Source organism: Rosa rugosa, chromosome 6, assembly GCF_958449725.1.
Source record: "Rosa rugosa chromosome 6, drRosRugo1.1, whole genome shotgun sequence".
Classification (NCBI taxonomy): Eukaryota; Viridiplantae; Streptophyta; class Magnoliopsida; order Rosales; family Rosaceae; genus Rosa; species Rosa rugosa.
Window position 1 is genome coordinate 26,069,402 of NC_084825.1, and position 14,344 is coordinate 26,083,745.

A 14,344-nucleotide genomic window follows, 5' to 3' on the forward strand; every position below is an offset into this window, starting at 1 on the left:
TTACTCCTTGGTGGGATATTTCTATGCCTTGAAGGAGAAACATCTGTTGAAGGCTTTGATTTTCAGAAGTCCAGAAACCTCCTCTTCTGAATATGCTACTTCTCCTTCTGGAACTAATTATGATGTGTTCTTGAGTTTCAAAGGCATGGACACTCGCAAGACTTTTACAGATCACCTCTATACAGCCCTTGTCAACGCTGGACTCCGTACTTCGGGAGATGACCCTGAACTTGAGAAGGGAGAAAGTTTCAAGGAAAATCTAGAGAAAGCACTCCATCGAAGTTCTGTTATTGTGCTTTCAAAAGAGTGTGCATCTTTCAGGTGGTGCCTTCATGAGCTTGTGACAATCCTTGAACGCAAGAGGACCTCCTCCGGTCAACATGTTCTACCAGTCTTCGACGACATCGATCCATCTCATGTGAGGAAGCAGGCAGAAAATCTTGCAAAGATTCCTACATACCAAGACAATCAGTGTTTGGAGAAGTTAAATGACTGGCGGGCAGCTAATAAAGTCTAGTCATTCATTAATATCTTTACTAATCTTGAATCTAATTTCCTTTTGCTTGTAGGCATTCTCTTCTGACCACAGTTTCAGGGTCAAGCTGGTAGTGGTGTTTATATGTCTTTTGTTGCTAGCGTGATATCAGCTCTGAAGATGTTACAAGTTTACAAGAGTATGGTGCTTCCACTAAAGGTATTTATTCTTAGAATAACACGTGCTTTATTTCGTCCTTAGATGCAGTTAACTATTGTGGAAATAATTTCTATTAAAATTGTAAAGTGTTATGTGTATTGGTCCATAGGATTTGGATGAATACCAATTTTTAAGATTTCAGATTATCTCTATTGATGATTATGAGTTGATGCAAATACGATTGTTGCTTCTTATGTACTTATATTGGTGAATTTCTACTGCTTGTAAGTTAATCCATCACTAATGGCAATAAATTCACAAAATTTGTTCATATTTTTTAAGCAGGTAACTTGTATAGAAAGTTTTTAAAAGCCAAGCTATGAATATGCAGAACATCCATGGGACCATAGCCTATCCATACAAAACCAAAAGTACAGAATTTGGACATATTGTATCTTTTCCCAATGGTGGGTTGCATGGACCCAACTTGACAGAGATGAGTATCTATGATTATTGGAAATTGGGTTCCTGGCTGCAACATATGCGCTCACTCCTCCCATCTCTTAAGTTTTTGTCAGTATCAGATTGCCCAAAGTTTGTCAACTATTGTGGAAGGGGATTGCCTTCACGATTAAAATCATTTGACATCAGGCATGGTAAAAAACTCAATCCAAAAGTTATGCAGAATCCGAACAAGGGGCTCCGAATACTCGCATTGTCACTTGACTTTGGTAAACTCTTCTCCGGAAGAGGGGCTGTTTCCCAGCACTCTCACCCATCTAACGATCTACCGGGTCTAAATCTTAAGACCATGGATGGCGCCAAGTGGTCTGGGCATCTCAACTTTCTCGAAATTTTGAAGATTAGCTGTTTCTCTGCGCTTCAGTACTTTCCAGATAGTGGACTACCTAGTTCTCTTAAAATTTTGAAAATAAGGTATTGTTATGCGCTGTAGTGCTTGCCTCGAAGTGGACTACCCACTTCTCCTAAGATTTTGGAGATTACGTATTGCTCTGTGCTGCAGTGCTTGCCAGAAAATGGGCTACCCATTTGTCTTTGTGAAATACATATCATTGGATGTCACTTGCTAGAGAAACTGTGCCAGATAGAGTGGGGAATATTGGCCCAAGATTGCTCACATCCCCCACAAAATGATCACTTCCAGGCGTTGAGGCTGTCCCAATTCTTGTAATCATCATCGTAATCATATGCAATTACCTGTCAGGTATGTAAATATGTTGTTTTCTTGTCATGAATCTTTTTCTTCTTTATCATACCAAACTTTTGTTTGCATAGTTGATCAAAGTGTTGTCTAGAAAAAAATGGCATTTCCTCCATTGAAAGGTAGGCCTCAACCAGGAATGTTCGACATACCAATTTCTGATCCTTAATATATTGCCTAAAAATACTGTGACATTACATCAATATGTTTTATGGGGTACTTAAGTTTCACTAGTTGTATTGGTAAAACCCTGCATGTGAATATCCACTTGCTCATTTGTTTGAGTACAATCAAAGCTTCTGAAGCACTTGTATATTTTAATTTATTGCAAAATATTATGATTGCAAGTGTTAATACGAGGAAATCAGACTGAGTGTCACAGAGATGTAGTTTCGAAATTGGTTAAAAATATACATGGTTGAACCTCTGTAATTCATCCTTGTCAGTATTGTTTATAAAGAAATATATATATATACAGGGGGCATTGTTAACAGCATCTTAATGTCAATTGATCAATAAAAAGCTGGGTAATGCATCCTCTGTCTGCCCTATTTTTTATGTGCAGCATCTCAGTAAGCAATCTTTTTTTAGGGTCTCAACTCTTGGACCTCCTGGAGAACCGTATGTTAAAAGAAGGCTAAGAATGCTCACATGCCCAATGTTCGGATGTCTTGCTGGCATCAGTTGTAATTGTAATTATCAAATTCTAAGGTTTTACTGCAATCTATGCATCTTTTAATCTTTTGCATTGTAATTTGTAACACATAAGTCGGGTTTGTATTGAACTTCTAATAGACTTTTGAACTCGAGTCCACAATAATGCCTCAAAGAAAATGGAATTGAAGCCTTAGGCATTGCATTTTGTAAAAGATGGCTTATATATCCTCTATATTCTGTTCTCTACATGCAACATCTCAGTAACTAAAATTTGTAACCCCTCATCTCAGCAACCAGATATGATACCCTGATTAATTAGAATAACTTAAATTCTGTTCTTGAGAAGGGGCTGTTACCCAGGATTCTCTCTTATATCGGGATGTCTACCTCTTTATTCTTGAGAAAATGGAGGGCATCAAGTGGGCCTTGTTAATTTCTTGTTGTTTCTTTTGTGTTTTTCAGCCCTTTCTTGGGCTTCTGTTGTAATTTTCCTTTTTCTTTAAAAAAAAAAAAAAAACTCTTAACTTTTCAGTTCTGACAAATTATACCTATCTTTTTCAATTTAGACAAAATTTGTCATCAATTTTCAGTAATTTCATTCAAAATAATTTTATTTTATTTCAACACGATATTTTGTATTTCTAGATATCCAGTGTCTCCAAACAACACATGTATACTATAACAAATCCGCAGAAATTGAAAAAAAAAATAAAAAGTAACTAGGGTGAAATTTATGAAAGTTAGAAAGTTACTGGGGCAATCAGGTAACTTCACTTTTATTAGCATTCATTGATTCATATTTCTGTTACACTTGACCGTTAAGGCCTTCCCCATCGTCTTCAACACTAGTTCACACCATGCTGCTTCGCCGGAACCTCTCCCCCAAACCCTTCTCTCTCCTCCACTCAATCACCGCCGTCCCCTTCTCCACCTCCACCTCCGCCGTCGATTTCCTCCACTCCTACATCGTCACCCCTCCGATCGAAAACTGGCCCCACCACCTCCACCCAAAGCGCCTCATCACCCGCGAGCCCAAACTCGACCTCGCCCTCCAAATCTTCCACCACGCCTCCAAATACCACCCCGGATTTCACCATAATTACCACGCCATCATCCGCCGCCTCCTCCGCTCCCGCGCTTTTCACCTCATCGACCCCCTCCTCTCCGACCTCCGCAGCTCCAATCTCCGATGCAGCGAGGACCTCTTCATCTCCCTAATCCGCAACTACGGCGTCGCTTCACGCCCCAAACTCGCATTCAAGACATTTATCACCATTCCGAAATTCGGCGTCCAACGATCCGTGAGGTCCTTGAATGCTTTGCTGAACGCTTTGGTTCAGAATCACGAGTACAGATTGGTGCACTCGGTGTTTCGGAACTGTAGGGAGAGGTTCGGGGTGGCGCCGAATGTGTTTAGTTGTAATATATTGATCAAAGCATTGTGCAAGAGAAATGATTTAGAGACTGCACACCAGGTGCTCGACGAAATGCCTGCGATGGGATTTGTGCCCAATGTGGTGACTTTTACTACCATTTTGGGTGGTTATGTGTCGCGGCGCGATATGGTTGGTGCCAAGAGGGTGTTTGGAGAGATTTTGGACAGAGGGTGGTGTCCTGATGTGACTACTTATACCATATTGATGGATGGGTATGTGAAGCAGGGGAAGCTGGTTGAGGCTATTAAGGTCATGGATGAGATGGAGGATAATGGGGTTGGCGCCAATGAGGTTACTTATGGGGTTATGATTGAAGCTTATTGTAAGGAGAAGAAGTCGGGTGAAGCGGTTAATTTGCTTGATGATATGGTGGAGAAGAGGTATATACTGAGCTCGGCACTCTGTTGTAAGGTGATTGATGTTTTTTGTTGCGAAGGGAAGGTGGAGGATGCTTGTGAACTGTGGAAAAGGCTTTTGAAGAAGAATTGCACTCCGGATAATGCAGTATTGGGCACACTCATATACTGGCTTTGTAAGAAAGGAGAAGTGTGGAAAGCCAGGAAATTGTTTGATCAGTTTGAGACGAGTGAGCCTCCAGATGTCATGACTTACAACGTGCTTATTTCTGGAATGTGTGAAGTGGGGGAGTTGTGTGAGGCAGGGAGGTTGTGGGATGACATGGTGGAGAAAGGTTATTCTCCGAATTCTTTTACATATAATGTATTGATCAAAGGATTCTGTAAGATTGGAAAAGAAAAGGAGGGAATTAGGATTTTAGACGAGATGTTCGAAAAAGGCTGTTTGCCAAACAAGTCTACTTATGCTATGTTGATTGAGGGGCTCTGTGACTCAGGAGAGGAAGCTGAAATCACTAGAGTAATATCTATGGCAATGTCATGTGGAGACATTGACAGTGATTCCTGGGATCTTTTCCTTACAAAGGTTGTTGGTGATTTGGATTCTGGGGAAAGTGTTCTAAACAGAATACTGCTGGAGAATGCTGATTAGAGCCCCAGACCTTGTGGCCTTGGCATATACTGACCTTGATCTCAACCACAATGTTTCTCAGGTCGGTATTTTGTTATTGCATCCATTCTTTTTTCGTTTTGGGAAGAAATAAATGTTGCTTACAGTTTGTTTATTGATAACTTTCTGCCAATAACTTACTGTAGTAGATTATACTATTGAAGGGATTATGTTGCTGTATTTTTATGTTCAAAAAGAGTTTGTATCTTTGATGTAAGCTCATACTGGGTCATGTCAAAATTAGGCATATGTCAACCCTCTTAGATCCTCTTAGCACCTCTTTAGCTGTATGTGACTCTAAGGGTGTTATTCTTTTTCACTCTTAGATTTACAATAGAGTTTGTTAGCTGTGCATGATAAAAGTTATCATCACAATTGTTACATCCTGATGCTTAATAATCTGTTTTCTTTTTTCGATGGGGTAGGTGTTCCTTATTGGAGTCAAGTCTTCAGGACCCAAGATGGGCACTGATGGTGGATATTGGAAGGGGTACCATTCTTATTCCTTTACTAATGAACTCTATCTCATGTCTATTTAAGGTTGTAGTCATAGTGATTCTCAATTATAAGCAATTAGCATTTCCTCCAGATTTTGGTTCTTCAATTCAATGGCAAGAATGATAAATTTATTTAGGTAAAGAAAAAGTTGGAATTTGATTAAATCCCTTTATATGTTATGTTTAATGTATGACTCAATATGGATGATGATTCTAATAGAAACCTTGACTGTCATGATCCACAGCTCTTGATTAACCCATATTATGAATTTATAAATACAAATAACAGATCTGTTGGACACGTACTTCCTTTATAATTTTTCACATTTGTGGAATGTTTATCGAGCTACTTGACTTTAGTCATAGAGATGAACAAGGTCATAGATACAAAACAGGAAGTTGTTAGGGAGTATGTTAGTTTTAGTCCAAACTTTTCCATAAATCTTTTGTCCTTGGACATCACTGCTTACTCGCTCCCATCCTGTGATATATCACAAGTAGCACAAAACTCTATGGCAAACCATTTAGCAATTAGCATGCACATCAACACATCATGATCAGGGAGTAAGAATGTTTTTGTAGACAATAGTTAATTATGTCAACATGCAAGGCAGTTCTTGTTTCTTAACAATAGATGCTTCATTAACATACAGATAAAGAAAAGCTTATATATTGATACATGTACTAAGCTTATATATCCAGGGGCATATTGCCAAAGGATAAATATGGCCATCGGTCTTTGTCGTCTCTTATCTCAAACATAGAGAAATTCACATAGTTTGTGAAGTTACCGTATAGAATGATCAGTTTTACAAAATTTTATGATTTTCCATAATGTTATTAATTGTTGGGGGTCATGCACTCGCAACTAAGCAAAGGTCTTGCATCAGTTTGTCATCTTTTTGTCATCTTCTGTGAATATTATCATAGCCCTTGCTCCAGGGATGCCCATATCCACAGCTCTGTGTTAAACATATTATGAATGATATTTACAGATCCTTTGGAGCCCTATTGCCTCTTTTTAATGCTTTTGGTGTACTGAGCTATCTGACTTTATTCTTAGGGATCTTAGAAAATTGCTGTATCTACTCTAATTTATGCTATGGCATGGCTGCTTACCTTACTTATTACTTACTCCCACGCACATTCAGCTTGTGTTTTGGTATTACATTTGATGGACAATCTCCTCTCCCTCTTGTGTAATGTGGAAAGCTAAACTACCTCCAAAGGTATAGGCGTTAGTATTATCATAACCATTGCTCAGTTTATTGGGACAGTATTTCAAATTGTCCTTCATGTTTTAAGGTGTTTTTCATCATCATTGTGTGTGTGTGTGTGAGAGAGAGAGAGAGAGAGAGAGAGAGAGAGAGAGACCATACAATTAGTTGTGAGGTAGCAGCAGATTTCTCATCTGGCTCGCTAAAGAAACTTAGTTTTGAGATATTATTTGGGACTGGAAATACGACAGAAAAAGCACTTGGGCTAATTTTGATACACTCGAAAGTTCTTCTGATTAAGTTATTGTATAATTAATTGATCCTCATTTCTCGTTTCAATATTACGTCTGTGTTAAATATAGTTATGTTTTTCTTTTCCTCATGTAGATGGTCGAGCATGCTGATGTCTGGGTTTAAGACTACCTCTTTGTAATGTGTAAGGTTTCTCGATCAAATTAGGTCTTCAATCCTATTGCATATTATTGATTATCTCTTTATATATCGTATTTAACTCCATGCAGATATTTCACGTTTTTTGCAAATGCTACGACTTGTTTTAATCAACTGGTTTCTACCTACCCCGGATCATTGATGCTTGTTTTAATCCTGGTAAGTTCACCTATCACACTGAAATTTTTAAGGTTTATGAATACTGTCCAAAGTGGTTGTCTTCAACTCATGAAAAATATTTATATATATAGCTGAAGCACCATCTGTTTTTATAAGCAATGAACTTTTTATTGGAATAGGGAACACTAAACGAGAAACAAAAGCTGTGGACTAGAAGTCTTTTATAGGCTAGTCTGTTGTAGTCTACTTTGTTTATGTTTTGTCTCTTGTGGCTGCATCACTATCATTTGAATGAATTCTTTGTTTATGTTTACATGCAGTGCCCAGACCATACTTCACGAGACGCTGACCCATAAAAGCATTACCCAGTGTTAATAAGAGAGCAAATTGGCGCATATGTGGGTTGTGATCATAGCATTAGAGAAGAACTGGGAGCGTGTTTGGACAAAGGAAATTATGGAAGTGTACGTTTGCTCTAATAGGGTTGTTTTTATGTATCACAAGGACGTTGACCCGTAAAAGTAATGTGAAGGGTTGACACATAAGTTGAGGTTGTGCGGCTCTGATGCTTGCCGTCTTTAGAGGGCGTTTTGGAGCATACGTTTGGTAGCAGAGTTGTTTGTGTGTGTCACAAGGACGTTGACCCATGCTTATAACCTAGTCTTTAATTAGAGAGTGGGACATTGGCGCACATCCATGTGGGATGTGATCATAGTATTTGTTTCTACTGAAGAATACGGAACGGGGACTAAGTGTGGATCATGATGGGGAGAGAGAGAGAGAAAGGGACACAAGCATGTATAGTGGTTCACCTTGCACTTGGGGCAAGGCTACGTCCACTTAGATATTTTACTATGAGTGAGGTCAAGTGACCTTTGTAGTGATACAAGTATAGGGATCATGGATCCATCCTCTCTAAGAAGGGGAGGACTTCCTTTTATAGCTAAGGGAAGTCCCACTCTATTTACATATCCTCGATGTGGGACAATAATACATATATTGCTTCTCTTGAAGCCTCTTGGAGAGCATGGGAGGGTGGCCTCCCGACTAGATACCGGCCGACCTCCACCATGGCAACGTAGCTCGGGTGTCGGCCTACCGGATGCATGCCATAGGCGGGGCTAGCCATGCCGCGGGGCCCACCTATGAGGTCGTTGATTATGCTTGGCGGTATGTAATATAGGTGGTATGTACAAGTCCCCCAAGTCCCCGAGTAAGAGGCGCTTCTTGGTTGGGGAGTTTAAATATGATGCCGCCAAGTATGAGTGATGACCTTGTTGAATGCTATACCCATACTAGTCCCCCAACTCCGTAAGTAAGAAGGGACTCTACGGGTATGTTGGTGCCCCGGGACCCTCATCAAGCTAGTACCTGCAAATAAGATGAGTGCACACAAAGCATATTGATTGCGCTAGGGCAATCTAAGTGACATTTGAGTCAAATGCATCGAGGTGCATGAATGTTTATATGAGATGTATGTTACACCTTGTGTGTATGCACGTATTATGTAATGTTGACATACGACGTATAAGTCGAAAATGTATGTGATTGTGATAGCATTCAAAGTGCATATGATGCAAAGATGTGTGATGAACGCGATGACGCGTACATAATGATATGTATATGTTGTATGCACGTGATACATATGTGTTAGGATCGGGAGTGTTATTACTCGCCGAGTCCCCCAAGTCACGTAGTTAGTACAGTCGAAGTTTAGGACTTGAGTTATGTTCGACGATACCGGTGAGGTTGAGCAAAGAGTTCCGGCATCGTAGTATATATTGACTAGCGAGACTATGGCGTGACCATGATAGTCCCCCAAGTATAGGTTAGAGGAAGGATCTCTAACTTACTTAACCCGAACGTATAAGCCATAACCCGATTGTTTGGCTCATGTGTAACGGGAATGTAAGAGTTGAGCTCGCTCATGTTGAGCGGATGATAGGTTGTGAGAGTTTTGTCCTATGGTCTTATTAATGGGATGTAAAAGAAATTTAATTGTTGCGACCAACAATAGGGGAAAAATTTCAATATTTCCATTAATAGACCGTAGCACGAAAAGTATGAGCGTGAAGCTCAATGATAGTCCCGGTCGGGAACTACCTCCACTTGTGATAAGTGGTATGAATAAGTCCCCCAAGTATAGAGAATGCTCGGGAGGTGAGATGACTCAAAAGCAAGGGACTGGACCTTGGCTTACCCCGCCTTCGGTACCAAGTGGGGTTTTCTGAGGGCTTGAGTCTATGGTTCCCGATGGGGTAGAATGAGGATTTGGGTCTCTGATACCCGGAAGGGTAAATGAGGACTTGAGCCTCTGATACCTGGAAGGGTAGATTGAGGACTTGGGCCTCTGATACCCGGAAGGGTAAATGAGGACTTGAGCCTCTGATACCCGGAAGGGTAGATTGAGGACTTGGGCCTCTGGTAGGCCTGGGCTCGGTGCGGTTCGGTTCGGTTTGGGCTTGAAACCGCAACCGCACCGCATTATTCGATTGCTTCATTTTACAAACCGCAACCGCTTTTTACATTGTTTGGACTGCATTTTCGGTTGCACCGATTTACCGGTGCGGTGCGGTGCGGTTTGCACCCAAAACCGCATATTAAAACATGCAACCAAAACCTGGAAATTTGAAAACCTGCAGACTTGAAAAAAAAGTGGTGCAAAAGAGAGCCAAATTACACTAGTACAAAGCATATTAAAGGCTTGCTAATACACTCAGTCTGAATAGATTCAAAAATCAAATTACACTTAGACAAAGCATTTCCCAAAGTTTAAATTAACCAAATGCCGAATCTAAGAATGGGAGTTCATCAAAGTGCCAAATTACAAACCATTCCCCAAGTCTAAATTCACCAAATTCAGAAACTGAGAAAATATTCAAATAAAATGGCAGTCCAACAAGCAAGCAAACTTCCTCCAAGCAATCCAGCTCCTTCACTTCATCCCTCAGTGTCACTATCAGCAGTAGCACCACCATCTATCCATCAAATTTCAAACAAGTGCAAAACAGAAAAACAAAAAAAGTAAGCCAACTCTACAACTCAAGTTCAAAAAAAATTAAAACGGTGAAACCCTTACCAATTTCTAGCTTTTCCAACTCGGCGTACAGCTGCAGCTCATCTGTTGTTGGTTCCTTAAACACATTAAATCCAGCTCCCCTTAGCCAATCACTCAAGCAAACTAATCCCTCAACCATCTTAGGGGTAAGGGAAGCTCTAAAAGGATCCACTACCCTTTTTCCAAGGCTAAATGCAGCTTCGGAAGCCACGGTTGAAGCAGGTACAGCGAACACATCTTTGGCGATTTGGGACAGAATGGGGTATCTTGGAGCATTCTCCTTCCACCAGGCCAAAATTTCAAACTTTGGGTTCGAAGGGTCTTCTGAAGCTTCCAATAGATACTTGTCCAGCTCATTCTTGATCACCACCACGTCTTTCTCTTGCCGCAAAAGCTTGAACTGAAGCAGAGAAGCTGCATGACTATCCTCTTGAACTTGCTGATGCGTAGACTCAATGCTTGGCATTGTCACGTTCCTTGAAGCCGCTGCAGCAGCTGGATCTTCGTCTGCAATTGAAGGAAAAATTGAGAAATTAGAGTATTTATATTCTAATAACTATACAAAATAATAAATGTGAGAACAGAAAAAACAAATAAAGAGTAACCTGCATAAAAATCAAACAACGAGCTCAAGGCTGTTTTCACTTCATCGATCTTCACTTGCACACATCCTGGGTCTGCTTGCAGCTTTGGGAAGAAAAATTCAAGATACAATAATTTGTATCTTGGATCTAAAACCACAGCAATAAGCAGAATTTTGTTTAGATCTTCAAAATCCAACCACAAAATGTCAAAAACTGCTGCCAATCGGTCCTCCGCGGAAAACTGAAATAGAGCAGTGAAAACGACATAAACCCAACAGATCTTAACCCATTGAATTAAAAAAACCAATCTTTCTACATTCTCGTGATCTTTATTTGGACCAAAAACATTTATATTAGGAAAATCATACCTTGTAACCTATCAGACCCACTCTGTTCAGACGGGAAGATTGAAATCTGCTCAAGGGAACACGCTTTCCATATCCATTCTCAGATACAAACAACAACCACGGGCCTTTCAGACTTATAGCCCTGTTCAAAAATCAATAACAGAATACAAAGTTGATCTGAGTGCACCTACACACCAACTTGATCCATAATCTACAAGACCTCATTAAGAAAGGAGAAGATGTGACACTTGCCTGTGGCCACAAGGACCAAGCTGCTGTCGTGTGAGTCTTTGAGAGATGAGAGAAACTGGGAGCAGCCGAGAGAGGGAGAGAGAAGAGAAGGCAGTCAACGCACAAAGAAAAAATGCAAAAATGAAGGAAGCGGCTGAGAGATGGAGAGAGAAGAGAACGCACAAAGCTAGGGTTAGTACCAAATAATATAAAAAATTATTAAAAATAATTATATAAATATATATTAATAAAATATCGGTTCGGTTCGGTAAATGCAGGCGGTTCGAAGTCATAAACCGAAACCGCACCGCATGTAAGCGGTTCGGTGCGGTTCTCTTAAAAAATGCAGTCGTTTTAAACCGGTTCGGTTACCGAACCGAATTTACCGGTGCGGTTCGGTCGGTAACCGCTTCTCAACCAGTTTCTGCCCAGTCCTAGCCTCTGGTACCCGGAAGGGTAGAATGAGGACTTGAGCCTCTGATACCCGGAAGGGTAAATGAGGACTTGAGGCTCTAATACCCGGAAGGGTAAATGAGGACTTGAGCCTCTAATACCCGGAAGGGTAGATTGAGGACTTGAGCCTCTGGTACCCGGAAGGGTAGAATGAGGACTTGAGCCTCTGATACCCGGAAGGGTAAATGAGGACTTGAGGCTCTAATACCCGGAAGGGTAAATGAGGACTTGAGCCTCTGGTACCCGGAAGGGTAGATTGAGGACTTGAGCCTCTGGTACCCGGAAGGGTAGAATGAGGACTTGAGCCTCTGATACCCGGAAGGGTAGAATGAGGACTTGAGCCTCTGATACCCGGAAGGGTAAATGAGGACTTGAGGCTCTAATACCCGGAAGGGTAGATTGACGACTTGAGCCTCTGGTACCCGGAAGGGTAGAGTGAGGGCTTGAGCCTCTAATACCCGAAAGGGTAGATTGAGGACTTGAGCCTCTGGTACCCGGAAGGGTAGATTGAGGACTTGAGCCTCTGGTACCCGGAAGGGTAGAGTGAGGGCTTGATGCCTCTCGTACCCGATGGGGTAGCATGAGGGCTTGATGCCTCTGATACCCGGAAGGGGTAGAGTGAGGGCTTGATGCCTCTCGTACCCGATGGGGTAGCATGAGGGCTTGATGCCTCTAGTACCCGATAGGGTAGCATGAGGGCTTGATGCCTCTGATACCCGGAAGGGGTAGAGTGAGGGCTTGATGCCTCTAGTACCCGATAGGGTAGAGTGAGGGCTTGATGCCTCTCGTACCCGATGGGGTAGCATGAGGGCTTGATGCCTCTGATACCCGGAAGGGGTAGAGTGAGGGCTTGATGCCTCTAGTACCCGATATGGTAGCATGAGGGCTTGATGCCTCTGATACCCGGAAGGGGTAGAGTGAGGGCTTGATGCCTCTGATACCCGGAAGGGGTAGAGTGAGGGCTTGATGCCTCTAGTACCCGATAGGGTAGAGTGAGGGCTTGATGCCTCTCGTACCCGATGGGGTAGCATGAGGGCTTGATGCCTCTCGTACCCGGAAGGGGTAGAGTGAGGGCTTGATGCCTCTAGTACCCGATATGGTAGCATGAGGGCTTGATGCCTCTGATACCCGGAAGGGGTAGAGTGAGGGCTTGATGCCTCTGATACCCGGAAGGGGTAGAGTGAGGGCTTGATGCCTCTAGTACCCGATAGGGTAGAGTGAGGGCTTGATGCCTCTCGTACCCGATAGGGTAGAGTGAGGGCTTGATGCCTCTCGTACCCGATGGGGTAGCATGAGGGCTTGATGCCTCTCGTACCCGATGGGGTAGCATGAGGGCTTGATGCCTCTGATACCTGGAAGGGTAAATGAGGACTTGTACAGCGTGGCCCGGTGGGGTCACGTGAGGGCTTGAGCCTCCTTAACCCAATGGGGTTGAATGAGGGCCTGTAGGCCTCCTTTACCCGGTGGCGTGGCCCCGGGTAGAATCAGAGATTGAGCCTTGTAACCCTATTGGGGTATCCAGTAGATTTCGCCTCCGGTACCCGGTGGCGTGGCCCCGGGAAGAATGATGGCATTGGCCTTGTAACCCCGTTGGGGTACCTCGCCGATTGGAGAGGATTTGTGTAATGATATGACCTTGACTTACCCCTTGGGGGTACCGCGCTCGGGGCGAGGATTTATGAGATGCATGTTGCATTTATTTTAGTGAGTGTCACATGTGTATATGTAGCAATTTAATTGGATTGCAATTAAATTAAAGCTTGACATTAATACATAGTCGTAATAGATATGATATCGAGACTATCACATATCGTAGGCATGCTTAGATTATAGAAACCATTATTTGAAGCATGCTTAAAAGTGTAAATGAGAACTTATCTGGAACCGTTCATAAGTGGTGAAAATAGTGTAAAGAGACATGAGATTCCACGTAAGCTAGCGAGTACCAATAATCCGTTTGGCTTTGCCCATATAAGAAAGACGTCCCATGGAGGTGATGGTACCTCGACAAAAATAAGCAAGTGAGTAGCGATTTGCTCATATAATTTAATTGACAAATTGACCATAATCCGTCTATATATTTTGGCATGCCAACATTTAGGAGAATATCCGGTGTTACCAGCATGGAGACAATGGCATGAATCAAATAATTCTTTCAATATGTAAAAGAGTAATGTAATTAGTTTTGACAAAATTGCATGCTTTAACATGGGGAGATAAAGGGAACATAGGGTTTTGGCCAACAAAATTGGTTTGCATGATAGCAAGGCACATGTGATCATGCATAATGTCATTAAACGGAGCCAGAGCAGTAGATGCTTGCTAGCGATGTATAGGTAAGTAATGCTTGCTGCCATATGGTCCAAGCAAATAAGTATATTTGCAAATTGTTGTAAATCAAAGTGATCAATG

General features: G+C 41.9%; 1 protein-coding gene and 1 long non-coding RNA gene across 5 annotated transcripts; both read left to right on the forward strand.

Annotated features, from left to right (window-relative positions):
- The first annotated feature begins 281 nt into the window (after positions 1-281).
- LOC133715691 (uncharacterized) lies at positions 282-2,805 on the forward strand. The gene is made up of 3 exons (XR_009849177.1): positions 282-694; positions 980-1,859; positions 2,422-2,805. It is a non-coding gene; the product is annotated as an uncharacterized LOC133715691 (long non-coding RNA).
- A 507-nt stretch (positions 2,806-3,312) lies between these two features.
- Positions 3,313-7,798, forward strand: LOC133715689 (pentatricopeptide repeat-containing protein At5g16420, mitochondrial-like). 4 transcript variants are annotated; one of them, XM_062142297.1, is made up of 5 exons: positions 3,313-5,018; positions 5,401-5,465; positions 7,077-7,130; positions 7,211-7,298; positions 7,580-7,798. In XM_062142297.1, exon 1 carries the CDS (start codon positions 3,371-3,373, stop codon positions 4,955-4,957), a length of 1,587 nt encoding a protein of 528 aa, XP_061998281.1. In that variant the 5' UTR covers positions 3,313-3,370; the 3' UTR covers positions 4,958-5,018; positions 5,401-5,465; positions 7,077-7,130; positions 7,211-7,298; positions 7,580-7,798. The 4 variants fall into 4 exon arrangements, with proteins under 4 accessions (XP_061998281.1, XP_061998280.1, XP_061998282.1 ...); XM_062142296.1 differs by having other exon boundaries at positions 7,077-7,125; XM_062142298.1 differs by lacking the exon at positions 7,211-7,298 and having other exon boundaries at positions 7,077-7,125.
- The last annotated feature ends 6,546 nt before the right edge of the window (positions 7,799-14,344 follow it).